General features: G+C 43.6%; 1 protein-coding gene across 1 annotated transcript in view; it reads right to left on the bottom strand.

Annotated features, from left to right (window-relative positions):
* The window catches only part of Heatr6 (HEAT repeat containing 6), a 32,759-nt gene that overhangs the window by 12,273 nt on the left and 491 nt on the right, over nucleotides 1-19,995 (bottom strand). Inside the window, exons 2-13 of the mRNA XM_057774818.1 lie at nucleotides 18,350-18,457; nucleotides 16,282-16,422; nucleotides 15,387-15,502; nucleotides 14,233-14,347; nucleotides 12,529-12,630; nucleotides 10,933-11,070; nucleotides 8,728-9,026; nucleotides 7,894-8,071; nucleotides 6,043-6,249; nucleotides 5,591-5,690; nucleotides 2,460-2,815; nucleotides 451-573 (exon numbers count right to left, since the gene is read on the bottom strand). Coding sequence (XP_057630801.1) covers nucleotides 451-573; nucleotides 2,460-2,815; nucleotides 5,591-5,690; nucleotides 6,043-6,249; nucleotides 7,894-8,071; nucleotides 8,728-9,026; nucleotides 10,933-11,070; nucleotides 12,529-12,630; nucleotides 14,233-14,347; nucleotides 15,387-15,502; nucleotides 16,282-16,422; nucleotides 18,350-18,457 — 1,983 coding nt within the window. The remainder of the gene's footprint in view (nucleotides 1-450; nucleotides 574-2,459; nucleotides 2,816-5,590; nucleotides 5,691-6,042; nucleotides 6,250-7,893; nucleotides 8,072-8,727; nucleotides 9,027-10,932; nucleotides 11,071-12,528; nucleotides 12,631-14,232; nucleotides 14,348-15,386; nucleotides 15,503-16,281; nucleotides 16,423-18,349; nucleotides 18,458-19,995) is intronic.

The following is a 19,995-nucleotide window of genomic DNA, read 5'->3' as shown; positions in this document are numbered from 1 at the left end:
TCTCTCTTTTTTTGTTTGTTTGGTTTTTTGAGACAGGGTCTCATTATGTAGCCCTGGCTGGCCTCAAACTTAGAGATCCACCTGCCTCTGCCTCCCTCATGCTGGGGCTAAATGTGTGAACAGAACTTAGAAAAGGTAATTTCTGTTTGAGACCAGCCTGGTCTACAAGAGCTAGTTCCAGGACAGGCTCCAAAGCCACAGAGAAACCCTGTCTCGAAAAACCAAAAAAAAAAAAAAAAAAAAAAAAAAAAAAAAAAAAAAGAAAAGGTAATTTCTAACTGGCTTTTCTCTTCTCAGCAACTATGGCAGAAATATTCTTTGAAGGAGTAAAAACCAACACCGACGGTGTTAGCTGTCCCTGAACATAAGAACCAGGATAGGAATACATCCTCTCCTTGCCTGAAACCCGAGAAACCACGGAAGAAGATGTGTCCCTTGTGATGCAATTACCTTCACGCCATGGAGCTGAATGGAGGGGTTTGCTTCACCCATGCACTTACAGATCACCTCGCCAAGCTCCATCAGGTACAGCTGAGCCATTGAAAAATAGCCCTTTGCCAGGTGAGCCAAAACCTACACAGAGAACAGGCAATTAGCTCATCTGAAAGCAGGTAAGGCTGCAGAATCCAGAAGTGCTTCAACATTTTGGCAGCCACTCACACCTAACATGGACCTTAAGTCTGGCACTGAAGACGTGAGAAGCCGCCATAATCTAGCTATGGCTGGCATCAGTTTGCAATGTCTCACTCAAGCCTCAGGGCAATCGTTTGATGTAGATGTTTATGGAATTTATAGCTGAAAGGTCCAAGGCTGAGGATAAAGGGTCCTCAGTGTCCTCAGACAACCAGCAGAACTTGAGCTGTGATGGCTGCTCTTGGTGGTCACTAAAACCCAAGTGGCTAGGGCGTGCCTGTGAGGGATTTGTTTGTTTTTTTTTTTTCTTAATTAAATCATTTGAAGTGGGGAGACCCACTTTTAATCTGGATCTTTTGGGGAAAATCCACCTTTAATCTGGGCCATGTTGTAGGAGGCTGTTTGTTCCTGGCTGCTCAGACTCCCGAAATAATCACACAGAAACCATATTATTTGCAAAACTGTTTGGCCAATAACTTAAGTATATTTCTGGCTAACTCATATCTTAAATTAACCCATCTCCATTAATCTGCGTATTGCCACAAGGCTGTGGCTTACTGGGTAAAGTTCTGGGGTCTATCTCCAGTGGGGCTACATGGCTTCTCCTGGCTCTGTCTTCTTTCCCAGCATTCAGTTTAGTTTTCCCCACCTAGCTCTACTCTGCTCTATCAGGCCAAGCCAGTTTCTTTATTAACCAATGGTATTCACAGCATATGGAGGAGAATCCCACATCAGGGCCACACCTTTGCTCTCAGTCTATATAAAGGACATGGGAGGAGGAAGTTTTTGCTCTTTGCCGGCTTGCTCTCACCTTTACTGCAGGTCCATTCCTCCACTAGAATTAGAGCCTACTTTTTTGGGATTCTGGTTTATGCTGAAGACCAGTTCAGACATCCATCCTGATGGACTGAACAACCACTGGATTCTTGGATCTTCTCTTGGTAGACAGTCATTTTTGGGCTAGCTGGACCACAGTCTGTAAGCCATTCTAATAAATCCCATATATATACATATATATGTGAAATGGATATACATGTTCATTCTGTCAGTTCTGTTCCTTCTAAGCACTGGTTCTCAACCTTCCTAATGCTGCAGCCCTTTAGTACAGTTCCTCATGCTAAGGTGACCTCCAACCATAAAATTATTTTGTTGCTACTTCATAATTGCAATTTTGCTACTTTATGAATTGTAATGTAAATATCTGATATGTAGCCCCCAAAAGGGTCATGACCTATAGGTTGAGAAACTCTGCTCTAGAGAGCCCTGGCTATACACAACCCTGTGTTTTAGACTACATCCGAGTACAGGGGTATTTTCCTTTTTTTTCTTTTCAAAATTTTTATTTGTTATTTATTTACTTTGTGATGAGTTCTTACTATGTAAACCTGTGTGGTCCTGGAACTTGCTATGTAAACCCGATTGGCCTTGAACTCTCAGAAATCTGCCTGCCTCTGCTTCCCAAGCATTCAAATTAAATACACAGACCAACACACTCTGAAAGGGGTATTTTCTTCCTTCCAAAGAGCAATAATTTTGTTTCAGTAAATAGATACAATATGACAACAAAGAATTTATAGAGAACTAACTTTAGTTGTAGAAGTCAAACTTAATGGTATCTACCTGTCATACAATACTTGAAGTGACTACAGTAGTCTGGAACAAAAGAACAGAAATATACCCAACAATTTACAAGGACTGCCCTAAACAAAACAACAGAGCAAAAGCCACACCTAAAGGGGCGGCCACTTCATGTACCTGCCCCTCAGTCACTCTCCTGAGAAGGAATGGTCCCTTTCTAACAGAGAGGAAGACACTGCGTGTCCTACCTGCAGAGCCTCCAGCCGCATGGGGGATGGTTCATAGGTGCTTCCCAGGGAAGAGCCAGCATCACTACCTGAGCAGGAATCCTCCCTGGGCAGCACCACAGTGGAGATGCAAAGTCGGATGAGCCAGCAGGGCTCTGAAGACGCCTTTGGCGAGCTGACTGACGCTTCCTCCAGAGAGGGTCCTGCAGGGACTTTCTTCCAGCAGTCAGGAGTGCTGAGGTGGGGAGTTGCTGAACTGCTGCTGCTGAGCCCAGAGGAGCAGGGCTGCTGCAGGAGCAGCTGAACTTCCGGCAAAGGCGCATGAGTAGACACTATAGCTCCTAAGAGTGTGAGACTTGATACGCGAACATTAACATCTGCCCAGAGAAAGACAGAGCATCACAAATCACTGACATAAATGTCATAAGTGCTGTAGTTATCCCTGCTAGCAATTAAGAATTGCTAGATTCTTCTTTAATTAGGTATAATTAAACTCCTAATTTCAGTTCATAGAAAATATGGGACAATATCATGAAAAAAACCACCATGACAAATCAAGAACATTATTCTACAAGACAACTGACGAGGAGTATCCAAATATGAATACTAGGAAAAAAAATCAAAATAGGTGGTGAGGTTTCTTGATTTAAAAAGAGCACAGAACCCAGGCATGGAGCTGTAGATCTGAATTCCTAGCACTTGTGGGTGGGAGAGATGGTTCAGTTGGTAAAAGCACTTGCTGCTCTTGCGGAGGACTAGAGGTTGGCTCCCAGCACCCACACAGTGCAGCTCACCACTGCCTGTAACTCCAGTTCCTGGGGATTTAGTGCCCTCTTCTGGCCTCCTAGGTATCTGCATACACATGCACATACCCACAATCACAAAAATAAAACCAGTGTGTCTTTACAATGCTAGCACTCTGGAAGCTAGGGGAGGAGGACATTTGAGGCCAACTTGGGCTACATAGGGAGACCTCACTTCAAAAATAAAACAAATAGAAACACTATAGTGGTACATATAGTAACAAAATATTATTAATCCATGAACATGAATGATCACAGGATTTAAAAAAAAAAGCTATTAAAAACAAAAAATAGGGTTGGGGGTATCTCAGTGATTGAAGCAATTGCCCTAAGCATGAGGACTGGAGTTCAGATCCCCAGAACCCATATACATGCTGAGTGGGTGTGGCGGCCCACACATTAATTCCAGTGCTCAGAAGACCAGCGATGGGAACCCAGGAATAAAATGTCTATCCAGAGATCTGGTGCAACTGAGAAATGTTCTCAATGAAGTGGACAGACTGAAGAACATGCCTGATGCCAATCTAGGGCCTTCACATGCGTGTGACCCCCCACAAAAGATCATATACACATGCACTCACACCACACATACATAACACATGAGGGGGAAAAAGCTAAAAGGTCTGCATTTGAGTTCAGTTTTCTGCATCTGGTTGTCTAGCAGCCCTAGCACTATTTACTGAAGAGTTATTTTGGTTATTTTGCTGTATCAGCTAATGGTGATGGATGTGGCTATGTTTCCAGGTTTTCTATTCTCTTCTGACCTATATTCGACACTGTCTTTATTGTAGTTTTATAGTAGGTTTTGAGGTGCTGACACACCTGGGGTCTTGCACCCTCTAGGCAAGTGTTCCACTGAGTTGGATCTCCAGCCTAACTTCTCTATCAGTACTGTTTCCTATTCCAGGTCTTTTGCCTGATAAATGTGAGAACCTATTTGCCGATGCTATACAAAATGACCTGCTGTGCTTTTCACTGGGATCAAGTTTGGGAGAACCGACACCGAACCCTATCCACGAACAAGGACTCTTCCATTTCATCCATCACTTTCTAGTGTTCATATGAACCTGCTATAAATTTTGTTAGATTCACTCTGAAGCATTTTAGAATTTGCTCATTTTAACAATGAAAACATTCAAGTACAAAGTCAAATATTTGAAAGGGACTGTTGAGATGTGTCCATCTCCTGGGGCTAAAGATGCAACTAAAGAGAAATAGGCACCGTTAGACAAGCAGCTGCCTGCACCAGGAGCCTTGGGCTCTAACTTGTACCTCTGCCACCACTGTGACGAGAGACCTCAAGGCAGGACTTATCTTCCTGTGTCCTGATTTACAGACTCGTGGGCTGAACTTGGCCTCTTATGTCAGCCTTACAGAATAGGTGCAAGTCTTCCTGTTATAAGGAAATGGGGTTCTGGATGGGCCATAGCTGTGAGGATGGAAGAAGAGGGGGCTGTAGATCCTCAGACTGACTCCGGGGCCAGTGTCTCTCCCATAGTGTTCCAGAAAATACTGCACATTCCACAAAAAGCTCTGCAACACTGAGTGAAAACTTAGATGTAAGAGGGAGCCTGATCTGAAATCTTGCAAACAAAGAGGAACATTCTAGAGGCAGGTGCTGACAGCCCATATATATGTATGGGACATTCTAAAGGCAGGTGCTGACAGCCCATACACATGTGTGGGAACAGCCAAGACATATAAGCAGTATCTTTGCAGTCAAGGAGATGTGAACCAACCTCAAAAGACCTTATGTGAACCACACGGATCGTGTTACAGAAGTTAGGATTTTCTTTTCTCCTCAATACATGATATCACCCACCTATCCATCTATCCACCCGTCCATTCTGTCTATCCACCCTTCCTTCTATCCATCTACCCTCCCATCCACCTACCCACCCATCCATCCACCCTTCCCCCCACCCACCCATCCATCCATCATTATCACTCTAAGATGCAGTTTGCTCACTGTCCTAAGACGTCGAAGCAGCACTCAACTCAGTTGGTTCTCCAGCTCCTTCCCTTCTCCCAAACATCCGTCTAGTATTAGTTGACACCCTTGACAAGCTGAGACTAAGCAAACATCTTAGAGCTGAAGAGGTGTTCTCAATACTTCTCATTCTTTTTTTTTTTTTTTTTTGGTTTTTTGAGACAGGGTTTCTCTGTGGTTTTGGAGCCTGTCCTGGAACTAGCTCTTGTAGAGCAGGCTGGACTTGAACTCACAGAGATTCGCCTGCCTCTGCCTCCCGAGTGCTGGGATTAAAGGCGCACCAACGCCCGGCTACTTCTCATTCTTTTAAACACTGATATGTACATTTGAAAGACAAAGAAGCAGTTAGCACTACTAACCTTTGTGGCGGATGTAAGGTTTTATGTGGTTCCAGACTTTGGTCAGCAAGCTGAGTTTCAGGCGGTTGTAGGGGGCATTTGATACTAGATTTGCAAGGCACTGTAACAGAGCAGAAACATACATTTACACAAACACAATAACATTTTTTATCTTTATTTTTGTGAGTATGTATGTGTATGTGGAGGTCAGAAGGCGACTGTGGGAATCTGTTCTCTCCTCCCACCACATGAATTCTGAAGATCAAACTTGGCCTGCTGGCAAGAGCCTTTACCCACAGAGCCAGTTTAAAAGGTCTAGTTACTAGAAGAAAACCAGTCTTTTTAATGTCTACAGTAAGATTAAGTACAGACTTCCAAACAGGTCCTTTAATATAATTATTACTTATACTTTCAGGTGATGTAAGACATACAAACTGAAGCCTCTCTCAAGCTGAAAGTAACTTGGGACTTACCTTAATTATCTGAGTAAGGGTCTGGGACGATGACTCTGCCACCAAAGCTAACAGAAGACATCTGTGCAACTCTCTAATGCTGGATGCAATTGTTACGGAGAAAGGAGTGAAAGCCATTTTGTGGTCAGTGGTGTCCTCAGCAACAGAAAGAAACTGTTTTGAGCCTTCCAAGATGGCAGACAAAACTTGCAAGGCACAGGCACGTGTCTGGAATGTCAAGATGATTCACGCAGGTCAGTTAGAAGTCGGGATCCAGGCTCCCTTCTTTCCACAGGCTCAATTCTCCAAGTATGGCAAGGGGAAGCTGCATCAGGTACTGAGGGCAGCTACAAGGTAGTCACTTGACCACACATAAGGTTGCTATGGGACAACAGTGAGGCAGAACCACTACCACAGCACACGGATCTGAAGTCCTAAGTGTGGGAATGATTAGATCAGAGACCTACATATCTAAGTATCAGGCTGATGAAAAGAGAACTCAACAGCTCTCAAGAGTACCTACTTACATTCTACTCGGAAGCATCTGAGTGTGTGTTTGTGTATATTAGCAATGGTAATTCAATGTTTAGAAACACTTGGGTGTATCTGATAACGTATGTAAGCTGTGTATGTTTATGGTGTGCACATCTGCATGCACATGTGTCTTCCTCAGTTGCTCTCCACTTTAATTTTTGAGACAAGGCCTCTCACTGAACCTGGAGTTTACTGATTTGGTGGGGCTGGCTGGTCAGCAAGTCCTAGGGATCCACCTGTCTCCACCACCCGGTTCTTTACAGGTGCTGGGGATCTGAACTTATGTCTTCATGCTTGAACAGCAAGCACTTTAAGCACTGGGCCATCTCACAGACCCTAACTATGATCTTATGGATGGAAAGGGAAAAAAATACATTTTAGTCATGGATTGCTGTTTATTTAAGGAAGAGTCAGTTACAGGTGACTGTGAGCTGACAAGTGGGTGCTGGAAATCAACCCTGGGTCCTCTGGAAGTGCATTCAGTGCTCTTAACCACTGAACCATCGCTCCAGCCCCATCTTATATGTAATTAACAACTCAAATGATTACAGAGTATTCGAATATACTGTAGATTATATTCTCCTTTTAGAAAAAAACCTTAAAAATAGGTAAAATATGTAATAGGGCTAATTAAAGTATTCACTTCTGGTGGGTTACCTAAGGAAAGCGTGGTGCTCCTCAGTGTGACTTTTTAATATTCATTGCTGCACGGCTGAGAGCAGACTTTTTTCTTTCCTTGTTTGAGAGCTAGTTTCCAGAGAGGATTGAATGTATCTATCTAAACAGAGGCAGACACTCCATCGGCCACTGGGTAGTTGCTGATCCTATCCAGACTGCCAAACTATTGTTTTCTCTTTCCTGAAATTGATTTTTTTTCCCATTAAAATATGTAAATCTTTTATTTATTTTTTTAAAGATATGGGGAAATTGTTAGGACCTTATTTTATGTATAGTACTATCTTGGGTTGTCACAAAACAATACAGGCACTTTTCTAAGCTTTAGATGGCCTCTACAACCACGGACACCCTACACGCCACTGGGTTAAGCATCTAGAACCAGGTATACTACATTCTATTGAGTCAAGTCACTCCTGAGCAGTTCCTAACACCACAGCTTCAGTGGGGCTCATGGGAGATACAGAAGTGATAGCTCAGTGTGCTCTGACTTCAAGCAAAACCCTGGGCTAAGACATAATCTTAATATGCGGTCCACAGAAGCCTGTCCCCAGCCATTTCCTGCTAGCAAGGTTCTCAAGTCAGGAGCTGGGACGGTGTGAGTGAGAGCAGTATTCAGAGACCAATAGGGCAAAGGGGGAAGGACATAAAACTGTGTCTTACCTTTGGAGATGGGTCCTTTAATGTGAGCGTCATTAAGGACACAGACTGTGGGCTTCCAAGCTCGGGCGTGTCAGGAACAAAGGCCGACCAGTAGCCATACAGAACTTTTTTTTCTATGGATTTGATAGTAGAAAGAAAACAAGCTAATGCTCCTTGGCGAACCTTGGCTTGGTATGACCTTTCATAGTGAGAAGAAAGTTTAATAAGTTTTTAAAAATGCAAAGGAAGCGCTATTTATTCCAACCAGTCCAAATGATTTGAGAAATTAAGCATCCTGACATCACTAAGGATGTTACCATCCCTTTCAAAGTATGATCAAAACACATTAGGTAATTTTGCTACAAGCTATTAATAGTAAGGCTGAACCAGAGTGAGACAAGAAACAGCACCGAGTGTCCACTCATCTACCCAATGGATATGCCGAATGACCTCATGTGAGCCACAGCACTTGAGGTGGGGACACACACACAAAACCCCTGCCCTTGACATGCTTTTTAGTGGAAGTGACAAATGGTTCAAGAAAGAACTGTAACACACTTCACAACACTAGGGCAAAGGTGAACTGCAGGGTCATGTAACAGAGAGTCTAGGTCAGAGTGGAGGTGCAGGAGAAGCTTCCCAGCAACTATGACTTGTGAGCTCACTTTGAAGAGGACTAGTGGCTAACAAGACGAAAAGGCCAGAGAGAGGCAAAGAGTCATGAAAGCAGATCCAGCAGGCGGCCAAGGGTCAAAGTGAAGTTGACCTTTAAGGTCAACGCCACACGGCAGGCAGGTTCTTAAGTCACATGCAACTACAAATACCAGGTAGAGCATTATAACAAAGTACTACTACCTCATTTTCCCCTGCATGCCTCCTTCCGAATCGGAGTAGTCTGACTCACTGCTGCTGGCTCGTTTCCAGCCGGAGGAGGCGAAGGGCCAGACCTGTTCTCTTCCTGCAGCTCTGTCTCCATCCACAGGCAAACTCTGGGCGCCCCGGGGGGAGAAGCGCCAGGTGTTCTCGCCACATGTGTTCACCCTGCCCCTGCTGAGGCCTGGGGCCGCTTCGACTTCACCACTGGATTCTTCCTCCTCCTCCTTCTCTCCTTGTTGGGCTTTCTTTGGTTTTACTTTGTGCTTTTTCTTTTTGTTCTAATTTTAGGAGCAAAGACAACACACACACACACACACACACACACATATATTATGTATGTATACATACACATACACAACGTACAAACTTACATATATTGACATATATATTATATATATTATGAATCATTCCCAAACTACTTTTTAATTGACATCATAGGTACTCCCTCATTTGAAAGTGACTGGAGATGACCCTAACAAGCAGTTTGAAGAAAGGAGAAAAAAGAACGAAAGCAGAGTGGCAGGATGTGCCAGGCACAATGCATGACACAGTCCTGAACTAGAAACAAGGAATAAGGTTCCTGGACACAGCAACCACATAGCCTAGGCTTCTCCAAGTGACTCTGGAACCACTTCTGAGTATCACTCCCTCACCTGGAAGCACCAGGCACAGCTGTAGAGAAGCTGGCCTTCTCCAGAGCTTCTGCCAGAGCTGGAAAGCCTGTGGAACGTGAGCACAGCCTGTCACGCTCTAGGCAGAAGCACCCTCATCTACTGCTTAAACTGGTCCTGACCTACACTCTCTCTGAAAAAAATCTGTGCTTCTTCTCAGCCACAAATCTGACCATGTCATTTTCTATGACTCCTACATCACTTACACATAAACCACAGACTCTGTAACACTGTGTAAGACCCTCCACACACCTGCAAGCAACAGAAGCCACATGCGCACTTACTCCGTGTCTATGCAGCTCTGATTCCCATCCCTCCACCTTGTTATTCATTCTGGAGTCTCCATTTAGCTATCACATCTTAACCAAACCTCACGTATACACCAGTTTTGTTTTGCTGTTTTGTTTTTTTAAATATAGGTGACAAGGACATGAACTCAAGTCCTTATGTTTGTGCAACTGGTACTTTACCTAGTGAGCCATCTCTCCAGGCCCTAGTGCCTCAACTTTTCATGCTTCCCCCAATGTCTCAGTGCTGTGGGAGAATGCTCTTGAACACTGTAAAGATTTGTCACCTGTATTGGTTTAATAAAACACTGATGGCCAGTAGCCAGGCAGGAAGTATAAGTGGGGAAATCAGACTAGAATTCTGGGAAGAGGAAAGATAGAAAGTCAGTCATCAGCCAGACGCAGAAGAAGCAAGATTAGAATGCCTTACTGAGAAAAGGTACCAAGCCACATAGCTAAACATAAATAAAATTATGGGTTAATTTAAGTTGCAAGAGCTAATTAATAATAAGCCTGAGCTTATAGGCCAAACAGTTCATAATTAATATAAGCTTCTGTGTGTTTCTTTGGGACAGAATGGCTGCAGGACCAGGAGGGACAGAAACTTCTGTCTACATCTTAGTGTAGTCCATGTATAAATGTTGAATAAATAAAGGAATTTCCAATTTAAGCACTCTTTGTCTGCTGTCACATTTCTAGAAATAAATCCCGGTCACCCCTATGAATGCTCCAGAGTCTCCAAGAAAAGACAGCTGTCTAGAAAGGTTGGGAAATGTGACAGGAGCATCATGGCTTTAATGGCTCTAAGGAATGACTGTGACATTATGACCCAAGGCTAAGTGCAGCCCACCCTATAGCCTGTTTCTATTAAGCTTTACTGAAATGCAGCCCATCTGCTTCCGCAGAGAATTCCTGGTTGCTTTGCACTATGTTACCTGTGATAGCCAGCCCTTTACAAAAGAAGTGTACTGATCCTTCTTGGCTTTGAGGGCCTAGAAAGGAGTCTTCACAGCACTGATGTAAAGCAAATGCTTGTTTGTAGCGGTTACAATGCCTAGACCTCTCAGAAGTACAAGGTACTCTAATTGGCATTCTCAGCAATCTGATCAATTTTATATTTCTGTATTAACTACACTAACTTGAAAACAAATTCCTAGTGGCACACACATGCACACAGTAAGCACGCGAACAATCCACAGCTGAAATCTCAATGGACAGAAATATACCGCAGATAGTCGAGGAGCACTGGGCTCTGGTTGCTGTGGTTTAACAGGTGATCGTCCATCATACTGCGGAAGTGGAGTTGGGTATAGCACTGTGGGCATTTCTATGTTTAATCCAGGGAGTCCGTGAAACATGGCTTTCTGACAGGGAAAGGTAAGGAAAAACAAATGCCATATAAATCATAAACAGAATCAGCTCGTTCTCACTAAAGCACAGACCAATGTTTAAAAACTATTACAGAGGGCTGGAGAGATGGCTCAGAGGTTAAGAGCACTGGTTGCTCTTCATAGGTCCTGAGTTCAATTCCCAGCAATCACATGGTGGTTCACAACCATCTATAATGAGATCTGGTGCCCTCCTCTGGCATATAGGCATACATGTGGGCAGAACACTGTATACATTAAAAAAAAAAAAAAACTATTACAGAATAAAAATGATGGTGGTACATGCCTTTAATCCCAGCACTCAGGAGGCAGAGGCAGGTAGATCTCTGTGAGCTCAAGGCCAGCCTGGTCTATAGGAGTTAGTTCCAGGACAGGCTCCAAAGCTACAGAGAAACTTGTCTCAAACCGCCCCCCGCAAAAAAAAAAAATGGGGCAAAGGAGATACCTTATGGTTAGTGCTCAGAGAAATACTTAACCTCATCTATGTCCATGTCCCCCAATGCTCATGATTTCATCTGATTTCAGAGACTGGGTGTGGCAAGTAAGTACTGGGATGGGCAAGATTGCAGTTGGATCTGCTGCACTGGTCACACCAGATTAGGTTTAGTTTTAGTGCATCTGTAATTTTTATTTATCAAATCACTTTTATCCTGTTATTTTATTGGTCACAAATTGTTTAAACTAATTTATTATTTTTTTAAAACATTTTTTAAGGTTTATTTATGTGCATGAGTATTTTGCCTGCCTGTATGTGTGCCATGTGTGTACCAGGTGCCTGTGGAGGTCAGAAGAGGGGACTGGATCCCATGGAACTGGAGCTGTGAATGGTTGTGAGCCACCAACTATGTGCCGGGTCCTCTGTAAAAGGAACCAGCACTCTTAACCACTGAGCCATCTCTCCAGCCCTAATTTACTGTTTTTATTTATTCATCTATTTCCATATTTGTTCTTCTCTATTTAGGGATTAAGAGAAAGTAATTAAAATATTGGCCACAAAACTAGACTGTCACAGATGGTTTGACCTGAGGTGAACACCGTGTCTCTGATTCTTCCTGGATGAACTGAAGGGCTCTGGGTCTCAGAGGGTGACCCGATTTTCCCATTGTGTGCAGGCTCAGGAGCTAGCAATGGCAGCCTACTGCTCCTTAAGTACAAAAAGGGAAAGGTGGGTTCAAGAAAATCTGTAATTAAATCATTTACAGATTATATCTCACTACTGATTCTTTTCTGAGATTCCAAAGTAATTCTTAAAACTTTGATATATTGATTGTGGTTGTCCTCTGCTCTTAATTTGAACTGAGTACACTTGAATATGAACAATTTACTTTGCTCTTATAATCCACTTGAGACCCTCTAAGCCACAGAGGGGCTGGCCAGAGAGGTGAGAGGACAGGAGAGCCCACACTTGGGTGTGAAGCTGAAGACTCGCCTCACCTTCAGCACCGCGAGGAGCGCGCCCAGGTGCTCCGTTTCCGCCATTCTCATCTTCCCGCCATTAAGAAGGGACTGTATGCCTTTCAGTGCGTTCTGTAACAACTGAGGGGAGGGCGGCAGAGAATCAAGTTAGAAGGCAGAGTAAGACCTGGTTCCTCAGGGACCAACTCTGTGACAGAACGGAAGAGAAGAGCCCTCTAGACAAAGGAACACTTCATGTAGCATACACAGCAGAGACAGGGACCAGAGACCAGGGCTGATGGGCGCCCTGGGCATCTGTCTAGAAGAGCCCTCTTACTGTGTACACTTCTAAGTCAGCAAGCATAATTGAGCAAGAAACATAATTGAGACTGCAGAAGGGGCGCAGAGGGCCTGTGAGACAGCTCAGCAGGTACGGTTGCCTGCTGCCAAAGCTGACAACCTGAGTTCAGTTCCCAGGACCCACTTGGTGGAAGGAGAGAACCAACTTCTCCAACATGTCCTCTGAGCTCCACACAAGTGCTGCGGCATGCCCACATGCTCACATACACAATACATAAAGTGCACTTAAAAGTTTTTAGCTAGGCAGTGGTGGTGCATGCTCTTAATCCCAGCACTCAGGAGGCAGAGGCAGGCAGATCTCTGTGAGTTTGAGGCCAGCCTGGTCTACAGAGCTAGTTCCAGGACAGCCAGAACTGTTACACAGAGAAACCTTATCACAAAAACCAAACAAACAAAGGAGCAGAGAGATGTGAAAAGCTCTGTAATAAATTGAAATAAACACCCTGGGTGGCTCCTAAAGGCCAAAGCACGGGTGGGAGGGCAGTTCTGATCAAGACTGATTTCTTAGCTCGGTACCCTCACTTCTAGGACGCCATCCTTCAGAAATCCCCCACAGGGGAAGCGGTGAACTGCAGACTTGTTGACTTGTTGAAATAGTGAGAGAAGTTGACTTTCATGAATTACAGCTATGACAATTACATAAACTAATGCCGGCTAAACGTGAAAGTCAACAACACTGACATGATTCTGTCATGCACTTTAAATGCTTTATCTTGTGCACCACATAAAAGCCCCACAATATGGTTTTATCAATCCAACTTTAGGGCAGAACATGGAGGCACCAGGAAGTTAAGTAATATGCCCAAATTATTCCATCGGCAGCCACCAGAAACCATGACGCATATAAATATGCACAGGGAAGTTGTCTAAAAGTCATTAAAACTTAAAAAATGGGAAGGTTGTAAAACAGGGCACCAAATGATAAACATGCTCTTTAAAAAGCTGGGGCCACAGGATGAATTATTTCCAGCAGTCATATCTCAGTCAGGTACCAAAAATAACTTTTACTACCTTAGATCGATAATGTTTAAAATATATGCTTCTGAATTAAAATATCTTCATATATCATCATATTTGTCATTAAAAATGATATTATTAAACAGATTTTCTTTCTTTTTACCCTAAAATCATTCATTATCATTGTATTGTTTTTAGATTCAGGAGGAGAAAGAATATGGTCTTTTAAGTTGTCAAAACAACATTCAGAGGAAACCAAAGCAAGCAAAATGGTTCCTTATCATTTAAATTCCAAGGTGTGGCCTCAGTGCTGATGACTTACAGACACCATTTACACATCCCTGTAGCTCTATCTTTCCAGATGAATCTAATAGAGCAGTCAAATCCTCTAGTCTCCGTTTGGATGTTAACTGCAGTCCCACCTACCATGCAAAATGTTATATCATCCATATCAGACGACTTTGGAGACTGTAAAATGGTCAAGAAAGCTTGGAAGCAAACATTCTGGTAGGACTCCTCCAGGTACGGCTGTCCTGGAGCACTAAAACACAAGCAGAGAGAACAATTCAAGCAGTCTGCTTTGAAACGGTTCTTAGAGATAAGAATTAACGACAGCAATGCAGACTGCTAAGTCTAGCACACATCACTGAATGCTACTGTACTCTAGAAACGCCACTTTGGCTGATTAGGTACTGCTGAACTAACACAGGCTTGAACTACATGAAGGTGGAAGAGAAATATGTCACAGAAGCATAGTGGAGGAGGTGTGGAGAAAAAACAACCTTCTTTTGGTTCTGCCATTCAGTCATAGGAGAGAAATACCGCAGACAGATCCTGCGGAGTGAGAACAAGACCGAGTCTGCTTTCCCAGGCACCGGACAGACAGAGCTACCCAGAGACAAGGCCAAGTTTATGCTGCCCATCTGTTACTATCAGCTGCATTTTTTCTTTTTCTTTTTTTCCTGACACAGAGTTTCTCTGTAGCTTTGGAGCTTGTCCTAGAACTAGCTCTTGCAGACCAGGCTGGCCTCGAACTCACAGAGATTCTCTTGCCTCTGCCTCCTGAGTGCTGGGATTAAAGGTGTGTGCCAACCATTGCCTGCCAGCTCCATCTTCTTAAAGAATATGGACTTAATAGAAACTCTCACAAGAGCCTAAATTCACATAAATATTCTTTCTAAAAGAATATGACTAAAATTTATACCAACAGAAAATAAAACTGACTGACATATTACACACCTATCACTTCTAGCATGCATTTCTCCCTTCATTTCTTGATAGGTTTTCTTTAATTAAAAACAGACAATACAAGATAACCCTGCTAAAAAGCATGGAAAATGTAAATTAGGTTCTCTCTTTTTGTTTACTGAGACAGTCTGACCTATTGCCCAAGCTGGTCTGGAACTTGCTATGTATGATAGCCTCAAGCTAAGGATCCTCTTGCCTCAGCCTCCTGCGTACTGGGATCAAAGTCATGCATCACCAGGCATAGCTTAAGCTAGGTTATTTTTCTACAATCTACGAAAGGCCCAGGAGAGTCCTACCTTCTACTGTTGGGAAACCAGGTTGGATCCACATACCTGAGACACAAGTTTGCCATACAATGCACTGCAGCTCTCCTGACCTCAGGATCAGAGTGAGCTGAGTCACTCAACTTCATCAAGAGGCCGCTCTTGCCTAGCAGGTCTGGGAGATACTGAAACAAAATATCAACAGTATGGGTATAAGAACAGCTTCTAGGAAGACTGTACCTGTTAGACAATATTTTCTTAACTAAAGAACAGTTAAATATCAAAAAATTAACCATTAGGTAAATCCTTCAATGGCTACCCAAACATATGCCAGGAATCAGCAGTAAGAATCATGAGTAGGTAATTGCTGGGGCTCTTATAGTCTTGGAGACATGGACGAAGGGTAACGATGATAATAATGGCCAACAGTTATAGCCAAGCACTGTTTCATCCTCAGAGCAATATCTTACCATGAACAAACAAGGGATCCAGGAAGGCTATACATGCAATTGTGGCAGGATGGATATTTGAAAACAGGTATCTTGGCTCTCAAGTCTGTGTTACTAGCCTTTCAAAGGAAAGACATAACAGTTTAAAATACCTAATGCAAACCTAGAGTCACCTGGAAAGAGGGGACCTCAACTGAGGAACTGTCTCCATCAGGTGGCCTGGAGAAGCGTTTGTGGGGAGTTCCTTTAACTGCTAACTGATGTAGTAGGCTCCAGCCCACTGTGGGTGGTGCCATCCCTAGGCAGTTGGGCCTGCACTGTATAAAAGAGACAGCTGAGCAAGCCAGAGGAAGCAAGCTAGTAAGCAGCATCTCCCTGTGGTTCTGCTACAGTTCCTACCCCAGCTTCTTTGGATGATGGGCTAAAAGTTGTAAAATGAAATAAATACTTTCTTCCTTTAGTTGCTTTTGGTTGTGCTGCTTGTCACGGGAACAGAACACAACCTAAGACACTACCTTTTGACATTTTGAACCATTGCAGTAAACCAGAGCGGCCAGGGCTTGAAGAATTTCCACGTGTGTCCAAGAGCTGCACTGCTGGGCAGCTGAGATTGTATAGGTCAACAGGAAATCCAAGTTCTGCTCGTCTACGACCACCTAACAAGAAAGGACAAGACAGAGATGATCTAATGGAAGAGAGTACACATTCATCCTTTTTGTACCAAAGCATTGGCTCTAAGTTTGATCAAGAATAGGGGGAGATCGTCTTCCTGCTATAGGGTCTTGATCACTTCTGTCCCTTTGATATCTCCAAATTAGAACCTGGTAGTCCTTGTAACTTTTCCTGGAACTAATTAGAAACTGACAACTATAAACGCAGATACAAAATTCAATACACTGAAATGTCTTAATTCAATTAAACTGACTTAGTATATAGTAACCATTCAACTAATACGTAGCAAACACATCTGCTAACTACGTATTGTCATGATGTGAGGAATACACCAAGAAGATATGACAAATCCCTATCCCCTAGAGTTTATAATTTTCTCAAGAAAAAGTGGGCTGACCAAAACCCAATTTATGGACATTCAAGTCCATATTTAGTGTCATCAAATGTTAGAAAGTTGGTTATGGGCTCTGGACGCCACAGGTGTCAGGAAGTTCTCCAATTGCCAGTGACACAGAGATGAAGCACATGACAATAGTGAAAATTCAGAAGCCATCCCACATCTGTCTGTGACAGTCTAAACCTGGAACACACGCAGCCGGTCACACGCCAGCATCTAACACACGCAGCCGGTCACACGCCAGCATCTAACACACGCAGCCGGTCACACGCCAGCATCTAACACACGCAGCCGGTCACACGCCAGCATCTAACACACGCAGCCGGTCACACGCCAGCATCTAACACACGCAGCCGGTCACACGCCAGCATCTAACACACGCAGCCGGTCACACGCCAGCATCTAACACACGCAGCCGGTCACACGCCAGCATCTAACACACGCAGCCGGTCACACGCCAGCATCTAACACACGCAGCCGGTCACACGCCAGCATCTAACACACGCAGCCGGTCACACGCCAGCATCTAACACACGCAGCCGGTCACACGCCAGCATCTAACACACGCAGCCGGTCACACGCCAGCATCTAACACACGCAGCCGGTCACACGCCAGCATCTAACACACGCAGCCGGTCACACGCCAGCATCTAACACATGCAGCTGGTTACACGCCAGCATCTAACACACACAGCTTGTTACACACCAGCATCCATCCCCTTGCCCAGCAGCAGGGTTCTGCTTTTATTTGGATGCCCTCCTCTCTCGCAGTCTGAAGGATTCTGGTTGAGAAAATGCTAATTGATATTCGTACACTCATCTACTCATGAATTCACTTAGAAGTTTTACAGATGGAGAACTGCAGAACAGATCTTGGCAGAAATAACTGTGGACTTTTTATCCTGGGGCTCTCTGTTCCCAAGATACTTGTGGGGTTTTATATAGATTTCAAAAATAATAGTTTCAGGAAAAGCAAATAATATGGTGGGAAAGACATAGGGAATCATGCGACTGTGTTCTGGGATATAACTCAATCAATTCTATTTTCCATGGGAAAAAAGTCTACATTGGCATGAATGATGTTGGTTTATTGAACCAAACATAAGAGAACATTCTCATAAGCAAATATCTAGAATTTCTCAGAAAATATATTCGGTCAGAGTTCTACTTGGTCTTAATGATATACTCTTATTAAGCATTGGTTGGTACTGATGCTGGGATTGAACCCATGGCCTCATGTGTGCCACGCCCTCAATTAGGCTCTACCACTGAGTTGAACTCCCAGTTCAAGGCATTTTGTTTATTTGAAGCTTTTCAAAAGATTAGACAACTGACCTGGGCATGGTAGCAAACATCTGTAATCCCAACACTAAATAAACGTGAACAAAAAGATCAGAAGGTACAGGTCTTTCTCAGCCAACCTGAGCTAAGATCCTGTCTCCAAACAGAACAAGGAGCTGAGCCCACCATATCTGCATTCACAGTCTGAGCCCTGAAGTGACACATGTGCTTACCTGCAGTCTGTAAAGTAAATGGTGGATCAGCTGGGACACTTTGCTGACAAGGTGATTCTGACTAAGAGGCACCAACTGACAAGCCCGTACAAGAACAGCACTGACATCCTAAAAAAAATAAAAATAATAATAAATGCATCGGTTAGCCGAGTGAGCACCCCGAACACAGTCAAATGGGAAAAGTATAATGAATGTTCCACACCCAGCGAGGGTAATAGCCCAGTCAAAGCTGAGGCAGAAAATAAGGGTTGGGGGAATGAAATAACAAAAATTAGGAAGTAACAAAAAGAAGGGAAGGAACTTTTACCATATAGTACAATTAAATAACAAAAGAAGGGATTCCAGCATGGAAAAGCACACGTGCTACAGCTAAAAGTACCAAGCGAGTCAGACATTCAATGCTATGGGGCAAATCAGAAATACACTTACGTGACTTACATAAAATTAGAAAAATTACAACAATAAAAAAGGAAGAAGACGCTAGCCACAAATGACACTACCTAATGATGCTTGCTAAGTAAAAAGGCTCTGAGCCAGGCTAAAAGGCTAACCAAACATTTCCCTGAACTGACAGTCTACTGAGGGAAATAGAAAGAAACACACATAAAGTAAATTACGAACAGAAAGAATTCCACAGAAACCCGGTAGATAGGGCTCCTGAAGGTGAATTTTAAGCAGAATCTGGAATGATCTGAAGAATGAGCAGAACTTTGCCAGGCAGACAAGCAATCAAAAAGCCAAATGATGGGGATGGAGGATGCGGAGCCTTGGAGACTGAAAAGCCCTCAGGGTCGCTCAACAAGTTCCGGATGACTGCGCCCACCCGGGGGAAAGCACACCTTGTCGCTGCTGCACAGAACATCAGAGTGCACAAATAAAAGTCCCCCTAACTTCACTCTTCATTCCACTCTGCTCCCTTAGCCGTGCTGAGCTCGTCTGGGTTCTCCCCCTTTCTATATAAATGTACAATTATTTAAAAAAATCTCCTCCTTCCTTGAGCTTCATGTACTGACTGTTTTATTAAGCAAGTTGCTTCTGTCATTTGCCAATGTACATTGAAAATCTCTGACTAGTTTTACACTTTTATGGGTTTTTTTGTTTGCTTTTTTTTTTTTTTAACTAAATAGTAGATTCTGGCAAAGAACAGTCTGGAAAGGGGCTAGGCTGGAGAAGACCAGTGAGAAACCAGGGGAACAGTTTAGGCAGGAATTAGTTTACCTAAAGCACAGACAATGAGAATAAATAGGAGAGCGAACTGAGGAACATGTTTGAGACAGATTCTAATGGATTTTAATCCGACAGGCCCCAGGATAATGGAAAGGAACAGCATGTCCGCCTTGTGTGCATTTCAGGTGGGTAGCGTAGAACGGACTGGGACTGTGGGAGAAGAGCCAAATAAAGTCACCTTTGAGAGATCTCAAGTTGGAGGTGTTTGGGGGCCATGGTAGGACTGCCTCAAGGATTAGGGAATTAATGATATACAAAGTCTGATGTGTATCGGTAAGATTACTCTGACAGTAGAAGTGAGGCAAAGGAGGAGGCGCTAGCGCGGAAACAAAATAGAAAACACAGGCACCAGGGCAAACGTGGGCTCCAATCAGCCAAAACCGTGACGCTGGATCTCTGTGAGCTTCAGTGTGTTCATC

This window comes from Chionomys nivalis, chromosome 7 (assembly GCF_950005125.1).
Source record: "Chionomys nivalis chromosome 7, mChiNiv1.1, whole genome shotgun sequence".
NCBI classification, from domain to species: domain Eukaryota; kingdom Metazoa; phylum Chordata; class Mammalia; order Rodentia; family Cricetidae; genus Chionomys; species Chionomys nivalis.
Note: the sequence above shows the minus strand (reverse complement) of the source record. Positions and strands in the feature narration are given on the sequence as shown.